General features: G+C 41.9%; 1 protein-coding gene across 1 annotated transcript in view; it reads left to right on the top strand.

Annotated features, from left to right (window-relative positions):
• The window catches only part of LOC137377754 (integral membrane protein 2A-like), a 32,674-nt gene extending 24,349 nt beyond the window's left edge, over positions 1-8,325 (top strand). Inside the window, exons 4-6 of the mRNA XM_068047765.1 lie at positions 3,195-3,305; positions 7,090-7,240; positions 7,402-8,325. Coding sequence (XP_067903866.1) covers positions 3,195-3,305; positions 7,090-7,240; positions 7,402-7,499 — 360 coding nt within the window. The 3' untranslated portion in view covers positions 7,500-8,325. The remainder of the gene's footprint in view (positions 1-3,194; positions 3,306-7,089; positions 7,241-7,401) is intronic.
• Positions 8,326-17,495: the final 9,170 nt, after the last annotated feature.

Here is a 17,495-nt window from a genome sequence, read left to right as displayed (position 1 = left end):
CCTGGATGCAGGAAAAAAACTAATATAATGCCCTTATTGAAAAAGGGAGGCAGAAAGTAGGAAACTATAGACCAGTTAGTTTAACATCTGTCACTGGGAAATGGTTAGAATCCATTATTAAGGAAATATTAACAGGACACTTAGAAAGTCAAAACGCAATCCATCAGAGTCAGCATGGTTTTATGAAGGGTAAATAGTGTTTGACTAATTTGCTAGAGTTCTTCGAAGCTGTGACAAGCAAAGTGGATAATGGGGATCCTGTAGATGTATATCTGGACTTCCAGAAGGCCTTTGATAAGGTGCCGCACAAAAGGTTAATACACAAGGTAAGATCACATGGGGTTAGGGGCAGTTTATTAGCTTGGATAGAGGATTGGTCAACCAACAGAAAACAGAGTCGGAATAAATGGGTCTTTTTCTGGTTGGCAGGATGTAACTAGTGGGGTGCCACAGGGTTCAGTCCTTGGGCCCCAACTATTTACAATCTATATTAATGACTTGGATGCAGGGAAAAAAGGTACTATAGCCAGATTTGAATATGACACTAAAATAGGTGGGATGGTAAGTTGCAATAAAGACAGAAGAAAGTTACAAATGGATATGGATAGATTAGGTGAATGGGCCAAAATTTGGCAGATGGAGTTTAACATGGATAAGTGTGAGGTTATCCATTTTGGTCGGAGAAATAAAAAGACAAATGATCTAAATGGAGTGAAACTTCAGAATACTTCGGTGCAGAGGGATCTGGGTGTCCTCGTGCATGAATCACAGAAAGCTAGTATGCAGGTAATAAGGAAGGCAAATGGAATGTTGGCATTTATTGCTAAAGGAATAGAATATAAAAGTAGGGAAGTGTTGCTGCAACTGTACAAGGCATTAGTGAGACCGCAACTGGAGTATTGCGTACAGTTTTGGTCCCCTTACTTGGAGGGATGTAGTTGCATTGGAGGCAGTTCAGAGGAGGTTCATTAGATTGATTCCAGGGATGAGGGGTTTGTCTTATGAAGAGAGATTGAGCAGTTTCGGCCTTTACTCTCTGGAGTTTAGAAGAATGAGAGGAGATATAATTGAGGTATATAAGATGATTGAGGGGATTGACAAAGTAAACGTAGAGAGGATGTTTCCTCTTGTGTGGTAATCTAGAATGAGAGGTCATAATTTTAGGATAAGGGGTAGCAGATTTAAAACAGAGATGAGAAATTACTTCTCTTGAAGGGTCGTGGGTCTGTGGAATTCACTACCCCAGAGTGTGTTGGATGCCGGGATATTGAGTAAATTTGAGGAGATAGACAGATTTTTAATTAGTAATGGGTTGAAGGGTTATGGCGAATGGGCAGGAAAGTGGAGTTGAGGCCAAGATGAGTTCAGCCATGATATTAAATGGCGGAGCAGGCTTGAGGGGCTGAATTGCCTACTGCTCCTCGTTCTGATGTTCTCGAGGGCAGTTAGAGATGGGCAGTAAATGCTGGCCTAGCCAGTGGCCCCCACATCCCAGCAATGAATAAAAAAAATCTCCTTTAAATCTGTCACTGTTTCTCTATTATCTTAGCTTTTCATCTATTTCCCAGTCCAGTTTAGCCAACTCTGTCTTCATCCCTTTGTAATTGCCTTTATTTAAGTTTCCGGTATGAGTTTTGAACCCAAGTTTCTCCCCCTCAAACTGAATGTGAAATTCATGTTGTGATCACTCTTGCTGAGATGATCCTTTACTATGAGTTCATTAATCCTGTTTCATGACACATTATCAGATGGAAGACAGTCTGTTCCCTGGTTGGTTCCACAATGTATTCTAAGAAACTGTCCCGAATACTCACTATGGACTTATCCGCTAGGCTGCCTATGCCAGTTTGATTTGTCCAATCTAAATGAAGTTTAAGGTCACCAATGGTTACTGCAGTATCTTTCTTACAAGCCCCTCTTATTTCTTGGTTTATACTCTGTCCTACAGTGCGGCTACTGTTGGTGCGCCTACAGACTACTCTCATTGTGACGACTTTTCCTTGCTATTTTTACTTCCACTCAAACTGATTCCACATCTTGACCATTTTACCATTGTTTGGTTACTAGTGCATTTCAATGAGTCCAACATTTTTGTGCCTGTTGATAACTGGATCCTTGACTGCAAGCTCTGAAGCTCCATTTGAGAGTGTCACAAAGATAGGATTTTTCTATTAGATATGAACTAGTATTTTGGTTCTGTGCCACATGTTAATTGGGAGTCACTGGGTGCAGATTTTAAAAATTAATTTCATTTACTTTTTGTAAGTATGATTTCCATTGTATTTTGGAACAGTTGAAGTATGGAAAAAGTGCTTGAATACTCTAAGCTATTTTGGTGCCAAGTTTTTAGTGTTATACTTGAGATTCATAGGTAAGGATAAAATGAATGTTTGCTTTCCTCTTTTTATTGTAGTTTGTGGTTTTAGAATAAAATAATCCAGTTGGAGATTTAGACACAGCTTTTCATTGATGCATATCAGATTCCTGTCACAAGGATGGATATCATAAGGTCTTTTAGTCAAACTCTTAGTTCGACAATCTGAAAATTAGATTTCTTGCTAAGAAGCGGACTAGTGCTCCCAACTACTTCTCCAGAGCTGACCACACTATAGTTGCTTGTTCTGTAATCTGATCTTGTTACTTGATTAACATGTTGAATAGTAGAAGCAATGAGTTTAGGACCTTCAGCTGGGCCAGTGAAGAGAGATCAAGGGCCTCCAAATTGGTCTTAAATCCTTGGCAATGTAGTCACAAGTCCTGGCAGCTCAGGAGTGTTGGATGTAGTTTTTAACTTGATCTGGGAGGTTTGCAAAGAAAGTTCTTAGAACTATTGCCTCATAGGCTAAACCTTACAATCAGAACATCAAGATCTATTTGCATACATCTCAAGATGTGGGTATAAATGCATTTTATTTGGCATGCATGGCTTGCACTTAAGCTGCCTAGCAATGGTCATAAACTTGGATGCTTCTGTATGTAATTGAGTAAGAATTACATTAGTGTAGCTTTTGAGATTCTTTGATTCTTAAACTTAATATTGCACTCAAGAGTCAAACCTTTTGATAATTGAAAATCAATAAATAAATGAGTTAAATTTCATATTTGTCAAAATTAAGCCTGTATTTTAAAAGTGCTAAATATATTGCTGGTTTCAAGTTAGTTTTGTTTATAAATATATGATTTCCTACTTCTAGATCCTGACTGCTTATCTTGATCTGAAATTGGATAACTGCTATGTGATTGCATTGAATACTTCTGTTGTCATGCCTCCACGCAACTTACTGGAGTTGTTCGTGAGACTTGCGGTAGGTATCGGTAAATGTTGCTTCAGTCTCGTCCGAGAAGCATGGTCCAGTACTGAATATAACTTGCTGTCTACAGGTGGGATGATAGACTGTCACTCAGTTGAGGTCAAGGAATTGAAAACTTGATGTAAAAAAACAAATCACTCAGTGGTCAAAGAAATTTTGAATTAGCACGGGTTCTGATTAATGAGAAGATGAAAGCAGAGCTTTATTTGAACGAGTGTTGTGGTTCGGCTGGTAAATGTGACTTGCATCAGTCTAAGTAAAGTGGTCTGCATGTACAAACGTATATTTTTATGTCATCTTGCATAGAATCAAATGTTAGTGACAGCAACAAACCTATATGTTAGTAATTTTACAAACATTTCATTAACGCTTACTTAAAACTATTGACTACGAGAAGGATCACTGGGTTAAATATTACTGATTTATCTCCACTAGTATTTTAACATTTCTTTAAATGTTTGTTCAATGCAAACAAAAATAACATCTATAAAAGCAACACCTATAAATTATCCTAACAGTTTGAAATTAAATGGCTGCCTTGCTTCAGATGGAATTTTTCAATGTCAGAACCCAAAAAGGCTGCTTAGTGCTTGTACAAGTCATGTGGAACAACCTGTGCATTGTAAAAGAAGTTCTTTTGTCTGCAAAATTTGATGTAGTTGCAAATTTCCTCGCAACTAATTTTGCATCTATGAATGCCAAGCATTTCAATATAATTAGCGTACACGCAGCTAATTAACTATGTACTCATTGAAAATAGACAGTAGATCCTTTGTTTACTAAATATACTTTTTCAATCAAATCTGCTTTAGAATCAAAGCTGAAGTTAGTAGTTTACTGTTCCTTTACTGGAATGTGGTTTCATGGACAACAATTTCAGAATAGTCCGCTCTTGTGCGGGCTCTCGCTCGTACCTCACCCAAGTGTAGTGAGCTTTGACAGTGATATCAGCAGCATGGTGCCATGCACACCATCACTTGGAAGGTCAGTCAAGAGCAGGGATGCTGGCCTATTACAACTGAGACTAGCCAACTTCATATGGACCAGGGAGTGATCAAATCTGATATTCTATTTAATTTAGCAACTTGCTGAGCCATTAGGGAATTCTTTTCACTTTTCATTGTGTGTAATTTGGTAGTTAGGAGCTACCATAACTACACAAGCATTATTTTAAATGTGGCTCTGTGAATTTGGTTATAGAAAAAGGTAAATACAGCAGGGTAATTACAAGGCAATAATCAAATGAAGGTTCCTACATTCTTTCAAAAGCAGTCTGACAATCCCAGCTGCATGTTTTTTCTAGTGAATGCCAAATTGTCTAGCTGTCAGCCCTCCATTCACCATGACTTCTCTGCAGCTAATGATTGGCTCAACCACATCTTCACCTCCACCTTTGCCGTTAGTGACAATTATACTTTCACCCTCGACCATTCCTCTTGGTATAGCCCTCATCTCCACACCCTTGGGTCCAATGGATGCAGACTTGAATGGATATGGTGGACATCTGGCTTAGTCGTTCATCGCTAGATCTGGTTGGACCGCATAAAGCACTGCTGGGTCTTGCTCACTATTCCACAATAATCCTGTTTTTTTTTCCTCTCTGCTACAAACTGTCATCTTAAACCTCCATTCCCTATCATCTCCAACAAGTGAGAGAAGTTCATGGACTATTTTGTCACTGAGGCCATCCATTCAACTGTCTATACTGCTTCCCTCCTTTCCCTAGTCCACCAGCCAATTGTCCTGCAGGTTGTCTTCTGTTCCAGCCCTAAACACTCATGTTTCTTTAGTTTCTCACCTATCTCCCCTCATACCTCTCCACAAGCCAGTCATGTCATTGTGACCCACTTCGTGTGCCCTTGAACCTACTGTCCCTAAATTACTGACCACCCAACTTCCTTTCTTGGCTCCCATGTTGCTGATATTCTTAACTATTCTCTCTCCTCAGGTTTCCTTCCCCCCACCCCACCCCACCCCCCCCTTCAAATCTACCTTTGTTATCCCTCTCAGAAAAAAACCAACCCTTGTCACCTCTGTCCTTGCAAACTACCAGCCCATCTCCAACATTCCTTTCCTCAAGTCCTTGAACGTGGTGTTGCCTCCCAAATCCTTGCCCATCTTTCCCACAACTCCATATTTGAATCCCTCCAATTAGGTTTCTGCTCCTGCTGCTGAAATGGCTTTTAGCAGTCGCACATGACATCCTATGTGACTGATAATGGTAAACTGTCCCTTCTTGTCCTCAGCCTGTCTGCATCCTTTGCTATGGTTGACCCCATGTCCTTCAGTGCCTCTCCACCATTGTTCAGTTGGGTGGGGTTGCTCTTACATGATTCTATTCTTACCTATCTAATAAGTCGGAGAATCACCCGCAATGTCTTCTCATCCCACTTCGACACTGACCCTGGTGCTATCCTTGGCCCCCTCCTATTTCTGGCAACATCTGATCACATGTATGCTGATGACACCCAGCTCTACCTCACCACCACCTCTCGATCTCTCCACTGTCTCTAAATTATCAGACTGCTTGTCTGGCATCCTGTACTGGATGAGCTAACTAAATATTGGGAAGACTAAATCCACTGTCTTTGGTCCCTTCCACAAACCTGGTTCCCTAGCCACTGACTCCATCCCTCTCTGGCAACTGAGGCTGGACCAGACTGTTAGAAAACTTTGGTGCCATATTTTAACCCTGATGAGCTTCCAGCCCCCACATCTGCACCATCACTAAGAGCGTCTATTTCCACCTCCGTAGAATGGCTCAACTCTGCTGCAGTGCCTTTGTTACCTATAGACTTGACTATTCCAATGCATCTGTGGCTGGCCTCCATGCTGTACTCTCCATAAACGTGAGGTCAGTGAAAATGTGCCTGTTTTCTAACTTGTAGCAAGTCATGTTCACTCATCACCCCTTTGTTTGAATACCTCCATTGACTCCTGGTTTAGCAATACCTTGATTTTAAAATTCTCATCCTTGTTTTCCAGTCCCTCCATGACCTTGTCCCTCCCTATCTCCTGAATGCTCTTCTCTTCTAGCCCTATATCCCTTGGATATCTGCACTTCTCTAATTCTGGCCTCCTTGAGTATTTCCAATTTTAATCACTCCAATTAGCTGTGCCTCACCTGTCAAGGCTCTCTGCTCTGGAGTTCCCTCCCTACACCTCTCCGTACTTGCCTCTTTTAAGACACTCCTTAAAATCTCTCTGACCAAACTTTTGGTCATCTGCCCAAATATTTCTTTAGGTGCCTCGTTGACATTTTTTAATAATACTGCTGCTAAGTGCCTTGGGGCATTAAAAGACCTACATTAAAAGAACTAAATACTTTATTTTAATTTTTCCTTTTCGTTACGCGTCCGCAATATAATTAAGATTAGACAGATCTGGTTGAATAAGGTTCACTTTTGCCATCATCCTGTCCCTATTGAAGAAAATGCCAGACTTCCAGTTAGTAAATGGAAGACTGGATAATGCCATGATGTTTGCTATTTTATCTGGGAAAGCTGTGAATTTGAACTACAGCCGTAGCCAATTTATTTGCTTTAGCTGCTTTCTCTTTATTCCATGGATATTCCTGTTAGGCACTCCAGTGGAGTAAGTTGAGTAGTTGTTATTTGAAAACTGTTATTTTGAACATTCGTTCCTGCTTTAAACAGGATTGGATGAACTAAATCGTCACCCTTCCAAGGAAGATCCTTTCAAGAAGTCATTCACCAGTTAAAAAGTAGAATTTGACTGAAATTTCATATAGCAGATTGAAAATGACTTTTCTTAACAGACAGGTGACTACTTACCTCAGACCTACCTGGTTCATGAAGATCTGATGGTGACTGAGCGCATTGACAATGTTGACCAACTGGGTTATTTCATCTACCGGCTGTGTTCAGAGAAAAAGACCTACAGACTGCAGCATAGAAATACACTGAAAGGTACAGTTCTCCTTCCATTAAAATTACTAGATTTGATGCAAAATGAGAAACTCTTGCCCAAGCTACAAATTGAGTAATTTGTGCTGTTTATAAATGAGTGAATTTGCATTATGCTGTTTTTCAAATTGCTCATCAGTTAAAGCTTTTTTTTTCTTCTGCAGGCATCCAGAAACGCTCAACAGAAAACTGCCACAGAATCAAACACTTCGCAAATAATTTCGTCCTTGATACCTTGATCTGTGAGCCATATGACGTTTAAATAAGAGGGATACTATTTTTACCCAGCTGACTGTAGAAGCTATCCACATGCAGTACATGTAACCTATAAGTAATGTGTGACAATCAAAAGCCTTATTAGCTTTGCTTTGCAGTCTGTATTCCAGTGCAAATACTGTTGCTTCACTAAAAGGCTTTCCAGATGCGGCTTCTGTTTGCACTGTTTATTCAATAGATTTATCAACATCTGTTCTTACAAATTTGCAACCTAGTTTTTATTCTTGATGTATCCAGACTGCTCAAAGGAAATTGAGTAACGTACTGATGTCAGGGAATGGAACATTAATTTTTGCTCTTTATGGTAATGCCTTCAATAATGTACTTCTAAGGATTGGCATTTACCAGCATAGCAGGATTAGAACTCGTGCAGCTACTGTATTGAGGTTATCAATTTTGTAATGTAAACGTTTGAAAGTGTAATTTGCTTTTGTTTTTTGTGATGTATCATGGAATAGTTTGTTTGCACATAATTCAGTATTGCATAACAGTTGAGAATCTGCTCAACAAAAAACTTCAAAATGGCTTTAAATTCTCATCAGCTGTGGTTGCTTCTAATGCTTACAATTTAATAAGTAAAATTCAGTACCCTATGATTTTAGAGCTCCACTCTAATTTCATTTGATTAGACACAAGGTGGAAAAACAATTGGAAGTTATCAAATTGGATAATATCTGTATAGTTAATTTAGCAGCAAATTTATTGAACAAGGGACTATCGAATAGTTAAGGTTATATTTAAATTACTAATCCTGTGGAGTATTTAATATTTTACTTCAGTATTGTAACCTTTATTAAATGTCTTTAAAATTACTGCAGCCTGGTGTTTTCCTGTTCAGTGTTCACTAGAAAAGCTAGTGTACCAGAATTAAGTTAGTTCTGCTCCCGGCGGAGCAGCAGGAGAAGGTAGCGACTCTTCGGTGGGTGAGTGAAGGCATCAGGAGCTGTGTTTTAAAAGTAAGTACTTACTGTTTTACTTACTGTTTTCCTTGTCTTTGAGTTTCTTTTGGCGCCGGAGGAACCGGAAGCTGGTCGGCAGCGAGGACTCCTGGGTAGGTTTTTTCCTTAAAGGTGCGGAGCTCCGTGGACTCGGCCTCATTTCCCGGCGGAGCAGCAGGAGAAGGTAGCGACTCTTCGGTGGGTGAGTGAAGGCATCAGGAGCTGTGTTTTAAAAGTAAGTACTTACTGTTTTACTTACTGTTTTCCTTGTCTTTGAGTTTCTTTTGGCGCCGGAGGAACCGGAAGCTGGTCGGCAGCGAGGACTCCTGGGTAGGTTTTTTCCTTAAAGGTGCGGAGCTGAGTAAACCCGAACCACTACACATGTAGTGTCTCCCACCCATCCTCCTCCTCTAACCTAATAATAAGACCCTTTTTACCCTCCTCCTCTAACCAAAAAGGACTGAGCAGGTAAGCTATTTACTGTTTTTGTTAATATCTATAGTTGTACTTAACTAAGGGGTAATTGAATAAAAGAAATGGCAGCCAGTGTAGTGTATTGCTCCTCCTGCAGAATGTTCGAGGTGAGGGAAACCTCCGGTGGCCCTGCCGACTTCACCTGCTGGAAGTGCATCCGTCTCCAGCTCCTATCAGACCGTGTTAGGGAATTGGAGCTGGAGCTGGATGAACTGAGGATCATTCGGGAAGCTGAGGGGTTGATAGATAGAAGCTACACGGAGGTCGTTACTCCACAAATCAAAGGCAGCTGGGTAACAGTTAGAGGTGGGAAGAGGTCAGTGCAGGGATCTCCTGTGGTCGTTCCCCTCAGCAACAAGTATACAGTTTTAGATACTGTTGGGGGGGACGGCCTATCGGGGGCAGGCTGCAGTGAACGGGCCTCTGGCACGGGGTCCTGCACTGTGGCTCAGAAGGGAAGGAGGGAGAATGGGAGAGCACTAGTCATCGGGGACTCGATGGTGAGGAGTACGGACAGGCGGTTCTGTGGGCGCAGGCGAGACGCACGGATGGTTTGTTGCCTCCCTGGTGCCAGGGTCCGTGATGTTTGTGATCGCGTCTTCAGGATCCTTAAAGGGGAGGGGGAGCAGCCAGAGGTCGTGGTGCACATTGGCACCAACGACGTAGGAAGGAAGGGTGGCACAGATGTTAGAAGTGAGTTTAGGGAGTTAGGCTGGAAGCTGAAAGCTCGGACGGACAGAGTTGTTATCTCTGGTTTGTTGCCGGCGCCACGTGATAGTGAGGCTAGGAATAGGGAGAGAGCACAGCTGAACACGTGGCTGCAGGAATGGTGTAGGAGGGAGGGCTTCCAGTTCTTGGATAATTGGACTGCATTCTGGGGAAGATGGGACCTGTTCAAACAGGACGGGCTGCATCTGAACCAGAGGGGCACCAATATCCTGGGAGGGAGGTTTGCTAGTACTGTTCGGGAGGGTTTAAACTAGTTTGGGAGGGGGATGGGAACCGGACTTGTAATCCAGGGACCAGTGGGTCCACTCAGAAAGACAAAGAGTGTAGTGAGGTATTGGGGAAGGTAGCACTGTCACAGAGGACAGATGGGCACGGAGAAGGGTTAAAGTGCGTATACTTCAACGCAAGAAGCATCAGGAATAAGGTGAGTGAATTGAAGGCGTGGATGGGCACTTGGGACTACGATGTTGTGGCCATCACTGAAACGTGGATAGGTGAGGGGGAGGAATGGTTTTTGGAGGTACCTGGTTATAGATGTTTTCATAAGATTAGGAATGGTGGTAAAAGAGGTGGGGGGGTGGCATTGTTAGTTAGAAATAGTGTAACAACTGCTGAAAGAATTTTCGAGGAGGATCTGCCGACTGAGGCACTGTGGGTTGAGGTCAGGAACAGGAAAGGAGCAGTCACCTTGATGGGAGTTTTCTATAGGCCCCCCAATAGCAGCAGGGAGGTGGAAGAGCAGATTGGGAAACAGATTTTGGAAAGGAGCAGAAGTCACAGGGTAGTAATTATGGGGGATTTCAACTTCCCAAATATTGATTGGCAACTCTTTAGATCGAATAGTTTGGATGGGGTAGTGTTTGTGCAGTATGTCCAGGAAGCTTTTCTGACTCAGTATGTAGACTGCCCGACCAGAGGGGAGGCAATATTGGATTTGGTACTAGGTAATGAACCAGGGCAAGTGATAGAGCTGTTGGTGGGCGAGCACTTTGGAGATAGTGATCACAATTCTGTAGCATTCACTGTGGTAATGGAGAGGGATAGGTATGTGCAACAGGGCAAGGTTTACAATTGGGGGAAGGGTAGATATGATGCTGTCAGGCAGGAACTGAGGAGCATAAGTTGGGAGCATATGCTGGCAGGGAAGGGCACGGTCGAAATGTGGAACTTTTTCAAGGAGCAGATAGTAGGGGCCATTGATAAGCATGTCCCTGTCAGACAGGGAAGGGATGGTCATGTGAGGGAACCGTGGTTGACAAGAGAGGTTGAGAGTCTTGTTAGGAAGAAGAAGGATGCGTATATAAGGTTGAGGAAAAAGGGCACAGGCATAGCTCTGGAGGGATACAAGATGGCCAGGAAGGATCTGAAGAAAGGGATTAGGAGAGCTAAGAGAGGGCATGAAAAATGCTTGGCGGGTAGGATAAAAGAAAACCCCAAGGCCTTTTACGCGTATGTCAGAAATATGAGGATGACTAGGGGGACCGTAGGTCCGGTCAAGGACAATAGCGGGAGACTGTGTGTTGAGCCGGAAGAGATAAGTGAGGTTTTGAATGAGTACTTCTCTTCGGTATTTACGAATGAGAAGGGGTGTATTACTGAAGAGGACGGTGGGAAGCAGACTGGTAAGCTCGAGGAAGTGCTCGTTAGGAGGGAAGATGTGTTGGGGTTTTTGAATAACTTGAAGATAGACAAGTCTCCCGGGCCTGACGGGGTATATCCAAGGATGTTATGGGAAGCAAGGGATGAAATTGCAGAGCCGCTGGCAATGATCTTTTCATCTTCTCTGCTGACGGGGGTGGTACCAGGTGATTGGAGGGTGGCAAATGTTGTGCCCCTGTTCAAGAAAGGGAATAGGAACAACCCTGGGAATTACAGGCCAGTTAGTCTTACTTCGGTGGTAGGCAAGTTGATGGAAAAGGTGCTGAGGGATAGGATTTCTGAGCATCTGGAAAGACACTGCTTGATTCGGGACAGTCAGCACGGTTTTGTGAGGGGTAGGTCTTGCCTCACAAGCCTGATTGAATTCTTTGAGCAGGTGACCAAGCAAGTGGATGAGGGTAAACCAGTGGATGTGGTGTACATGGATTTTAGTAAGGCATTTGATAAGGTCCCCCATGGTAGACTTATGGAGAAAGTCAGGAGGCATGGGATAGTGGGGAATGTGGCCAGTTGGATTAAGAATTGGCTAACTGATAGAAGGCAGAGAGTGGTCTTAGATGGTAAATACTCAGCCTGGAGCCCAGTTACCAGTGGCGTGCCGCAGGGATCAGTTCTGGGTCCTCTCCTGTTTGTGATTTTTATTAACGACTTGGATGAGGAAGTCGAAGGGTGGGTCAGTAAATTTGCAGATGATACAAAGGTTGGTGGAGTTGTGGATACCGAGGAGGGCTATTGTCGTCTGCAAAGGGACTTGGATAGGTTGCAGTGCTGGGCTGAAAAGTGGCAGATGGAGTTTAACCCTGAAAAGTGTGAGGTCGTCCATTTTGGAAGGACAAACATGAATGCAAAATACTGGGTTAACGGTAGGGTTCTTGGGCATGTGGAGGAGCAGAGAGACCTTGGGGTCTATGTGCATAGATCATTGAAAGTTGCAACTCAAGTGGATAGGGCTGTGAAGAAGGCATATGGGGTGTTAGCGTTCATTAGCAGAGGGATTGAATTTAAGAGCCGTGAGGTGATGATGCAGCTGTACAGGACCTTGGTAAGGCCTCATTTGGAGTACTGTGTGCAGTTCTGGTCGCCTCATTTTAGGAAGGATGTGGAAGCCTTGGAGAGGGTGCAGAGGAGATTTACCAGGATGTTGCCTGGAATGGAGAATAAGTCTTACGAGGAAAGGCTGAACATTCTAGGCCTCTTCTCATTAGAACGGAGAAGGATGAGGGGTGACATGATAGAGGTTTATAAGATGATCAGGGGAATAGATAGGGTAGACAGTCAGAAACTTTTTCCCCGGGTGGAGCAAAGCGTTACAAGGGGTCATAAATTTAAGGTGAAGGGTGGGAGATATAAGGGGGATGTCAGGGGAAGGTTCTTTACCCAGAGAGTGGTCGGGGCATGGAATGCCTTGCCCGGGGAAGTTGTTGAGTCAGAAACTTTAGGGACTTTCAAAAGGCTTTTGGATAGGTATATGGATAAAGGAGAATGATGGGGTATAGATTAAATTGTCCTTGACAGAGGACAAAGGATCGGCACAACATTGTGGGCCGAAGGGCCTGTTCTGTGCTGTATGTTCTATGTTCTATGTTCTATGTTCTATGATGTGTACTGTAAAATGCTATCAATTTGGAATTGCACAAGCACTACATATAACTTTTAATGAACAACTTTTTGGAATCTTAAGTTCTGCCCTAGAAAAGTTGATTTACCAATCATCACATCTGGCAATAAAATAAAAAGGAAATTTAGTATTGGATCTGTATCCTTTGAGTTAAGAGTAAATTAAGTAAACATGAATTAAGGGATAAATCTCTGACTAATCTGTCTTCCAAATTTTGGAACTTTATACCAATCAAGCTCTAATTCGGTGATTACAGGACAAGTAAACCCAGTCAGTTTTACAAATCCTTTTTATAATGTCTCATTGAGGTGCCAGCTGTTTACTCACCTGACTATAATTGGAGCTGAAAACAATAGATTTTTATACAGTTTAAGTCTCTAGATGTCCAAAATGAATTTTAACCTATAGTCAGTAGTTGATGGATCCATAGTATCTAAGTTTTTGTTCCTATTTTTTCGAAAAAATAGGAACAGATTTTGTCATTTTATCTCCAGCGCTCTAAAGAAAGCTATACTCATATATCTGGAGAGATGACCACTGTTCATTCGCCCAATAGTAATACATTAAGATGCGCATTCCCTCTGCAGGTGATTTCTCAGTTAATGAATTCCTCTGGTTGGTATAACTTAATTTTGGGCCACTTTTGAGCATGTGGAATATTTAAATACAGCTGGCTCATACCCATTCTACACCTTGAAATCCTAGCAAACCGTAAATAAAACCAAATGCCCTGTGTAGTTTGTCATTGACCTGAGTGGCTAGAAGCATTTGATGATTTGGTATTTTCCAATTGCCATACAGTGTCAATCTGTAACTACTGTCAAAATAACAAATCTTAGAGGTTTGATAGAGGTGTTCAAAATCATGTGGGGTCTAGACAGAATAGCGAGAAACTTCCTATTGGCTGAAGGGTCGAGAACCACAAATTTAAGGTGATGGGCAAAAGAACTAACAGTGACATGGGGGAAGAAAAAAATTTACGCAGTGAATAGATGGGATCTGCAATGCACTGCCTGTGGTGGAGGCAGATTCCATCGTGGCTTTCAAAAGGCAATCTGATGTGCACCTGAAGAGTGAGAATTTGCAGGGCTGCAGTGCAATGGGAGGAGCTGAGTTCCTCTTGCAGAGTGCTGGCACCATTCTATGAATCTTATACGATTCTATGCCTTGAATATGAATGTAAAAAAACGAAACCATCTAGACAAGAACATGGTTCCTGGAATTGGTGAGAAATGTTTTCATCCATTTTATTGGAGCATACTCACTTGAAGGAGTTTGTTGCCCATAATGCATATTTAAGCAAAATGTGCTATTCAACTTCCACATCACATTCATTCAAATACCTCAGCATATGACCATCTGATTTGTGGGGGCAGTATTTGGTGTTTTTAATCCTATTTATGTAAATACAGAAAGAACATTAAGGGGAAGATGGAGGACTGGAATCTTTTCCCGTTTGTAGATGTCTAATAACATGCAACAGTAAGTGGAAGAGTGTTGCACAGATAAACTCTCTTGCAGAGAGACTATTCAGATGGAGTGAAGTAGCTTGCCAAGACCTTGCTAATTACTCTGGTTTAAGATGCTTAAGTATATTTCAGATAGACTTGCAGTCCACTGACAAAATGATCAATGTTGCTCTGATTCTGTCAGCAATTTTAAGGTTTGTCTTCAAAGCTGAAAGGATGATTAAGAACAAGTAGCAACAGATGGTGTAACTTTTTTTCTGAATTTTGAGTTATCTACTACCTCCTACAATCTGCAATGGGGGGTTGAGTTATTTCTATAGATGGTGGCACTTTGTTTTTAAAAAAGGAAACAAATGGGCTGATTCTTAGGCAACTTTCAAGTAAAGGAGTTACAAGTTTTTTTGGGTGAATCTAATCAAATATAGATGGCTTGTGAAGCCAACATTTCCAATGTCCCTGGGGCATTAGGTGTCCTACCAGGATGTATAGTATGCAAAGGGTAAATGCTGACTGTGGGAATTTGAGATTCACTGGAAACCCAACACCATGCTTAAAAGTCTTCAAACTTCAAGAAATCTACACTCACTTTCAGAAGTCTGTATGCATCCAGTGAGCTTGGTTGTCAGAACTAAGGCTTAGTTTGAGTTGATGGGGCTGCTGTTTGAATTTAAGCAGTTAGCATTACACTTTACCAAAGCAGAAGTACTACTAAACTTTCCCTTGCTCATCCAGCTAGGAATTTATGCCCATTAGGGTTGTGTCCTCTATAGCGAGCTGGAGCCAAATGGGAAGAACCTTAACCCCCCCGCCCCTCCCATGCCCATAACCTGATTCCTTTGTTGAACCAGGAAGTTGGCCATTTCCAACACATTCAGAATTCCAAGGACCTCACGTAGGATTACCAAGTCTATCACGGAAATGTGACTTGATTTTGGACTTCTTTTGAAGAAACTATCACTTGAAGCCATCACAGTTCTGAAGGGAATGATGGTCAATAGTTGTCAGAACTGTCAAATGTAGAGTTATAACATGATTGGCTGTGGTATGAGGAGCTGCTGCTTCAGCAAGCCCTCAGGATCGAGGATGACTTGCTTTCACTCTAGTTCTGTGTATTTTAATATGGCTAACTTTATCAGGTCACATGACAATGCACAATCCACACACACACTATCACATGAGGCAGGTGGAGTTTGAAGGGGTGGTTAAATGAGTTACTTGGGCTATGCGTTCTTTCCATTGCCTAGACTTGGCCTCCACATTGCTCACAATGAAGTCTTTTGAGGTGCTTGGTGCCATCCCAAATGCTCCTCTGTTTTAAGCAGTCACGGACCAGAGATTCCCATGAATCGTTGGGGATGTTGGATCTCTTCAGGGATGCTTTGAGCATGTCCCTAAAAATTAGGAGCTGCTTTGAGTCTCATGGTGAATATTACAAACTCACAAATTCTTTGCTGCCACCTTCCTGAGCACAGTGTACTGCAATGAAAGTTTTATGATTTGGGGGAAAGAACCTGCAGTTGTTTTTCCCCATCATCGTAGGCCTCAAATCCTAAATATGAATGTTATGTCTGTCATTCAAACTTGTGACCTCAGCTACTGGAGCATCCTTATACTACTTACTACTGTTAGAGTTTTGTTTTTGTATTGAAAGCATAAAATTTTTTTTTAACAACTGCGGAAAGAATTTTTTTCTTGGACATTGCTGAAACTTGGTGGGTTTGAACTGAGTGAAATATACAGACTGCAAAGCACCTGTTTCCAAGCAACTCAGCAGTAGAATGGCAGGCCAAGATTTATGGTTGTCGTGTGACCTGATAAAGTTAGTTTTCGTTTTGGATTGTGAAAAGACCAGTGAATTGGACAAGGAGCAGGCATTTGAAATTGGCTGTGACCTGCCTGGAGAGAAAAGACCCCTCTCTGTAAAGGAAGTCTTGCATCTCTTGAAAAGAAATCCTGCACTTGACATGTGGATGTAATCTGCCTGGAGAGAGAAAAAAAACAGGGGGAAAAAAGTTACTTCTCTATAGAGGAAGACTGCTTTTCAGAGAAGAAACCCCTATATGTCAGAGGTAGCAGATTCCTACTGCCTTCAGCCTTTGAAGAATCCCTGCCTCGAGTGGGTCCTGTTACCTCCCTGTGTTTTGGGAAACCCTGGAACCTGCAGAAAGCTTCCACTGCTGTGTTGTTGCTGTGAGTCCTGAGCAGACTGGTTGCTGCACCCCTGCTAAAAGACCTGTGTGCTGCCTACTGCAGACAAATTGCCTTGAATGCCTACCCATCACAGACTGTTTATCAACCTCACCTGGAAAGACTTTGAGTGGCATTGACTATTTGACTCTGGGACACCTCACTGTATCGAAAACATCCAACCAGAACGTGATAAACTCAATCATTTTTTTTTTCCCTTTTTATTCCTAGGAAACAGCTGTAAAACAAAAAATCCCTTTTCCCCAGTTAACAGTTTTTTTTCCGAGTGTATGAGGGTTAAGGAAATAAGGAATTTTTCATATATATATATATATATATATATATATATATATATATATATATATATATATATATATATATAGATAGATAGATTTATCTCATTAGTAGTTAAGATTTATTATTTCTTTTCTAATAGTTAATGTTATTTAAAGAAGCCTGGTTTGGTGTGCTTTATTCTGGGGAGGGACAAATAGTGTCTAATTTGGCTATTCTTCAGTAGGTGGGAAACTTGCTTGATATCCTGTGAAGTAGCGGGACTGAATTAACAGTGCATTACTCCCGTCTTGGTCGTAGCACTACTAACATGTCTTCAGTATGGTGGAAGGATTTACATGAGAACTAGCATCCAAGTTTTTTCATCACAAACTATTAGATGCTTCCCCACAGGATTAGGTTAGCCATAGAAACACAAAACAGTAACTAGCTGAACAATTCTTTATGATCGCCTAGATCTGAAAGAGAATTCACTGCAAGGAAGGCTGGATGTGCACCTCTGTGCAATTTCTCTATTGATTGACAGGTGGCAAGTGGTGTGGGTGGCTTCCACTTTTTACCTCCCAACTGACCACAGATAGGTGTTTTGTTAAAAATGGTGTGTCAGTCCCTGA

The sequence above is a fragment of the Heterodontus francisci genome, chromosome 15 (assembly GCF_036365525.1).
Source record: "Heterodontus francisci isolate sHetFra1 chromosome 15, sHetFra1.hap1, whole genome shotgun sequence".
Taxonomy (NCBI): domain Eukaryota; kingdom Metazoa; phylum Chordata; class Chondrichthyes; order Heterodontiformes; family Heterodontidae; genus Heterodontus; species Heterodontus francisci.
This window is presented reverse-complemented; position numbering and strand designations above follow the sequence as displayed.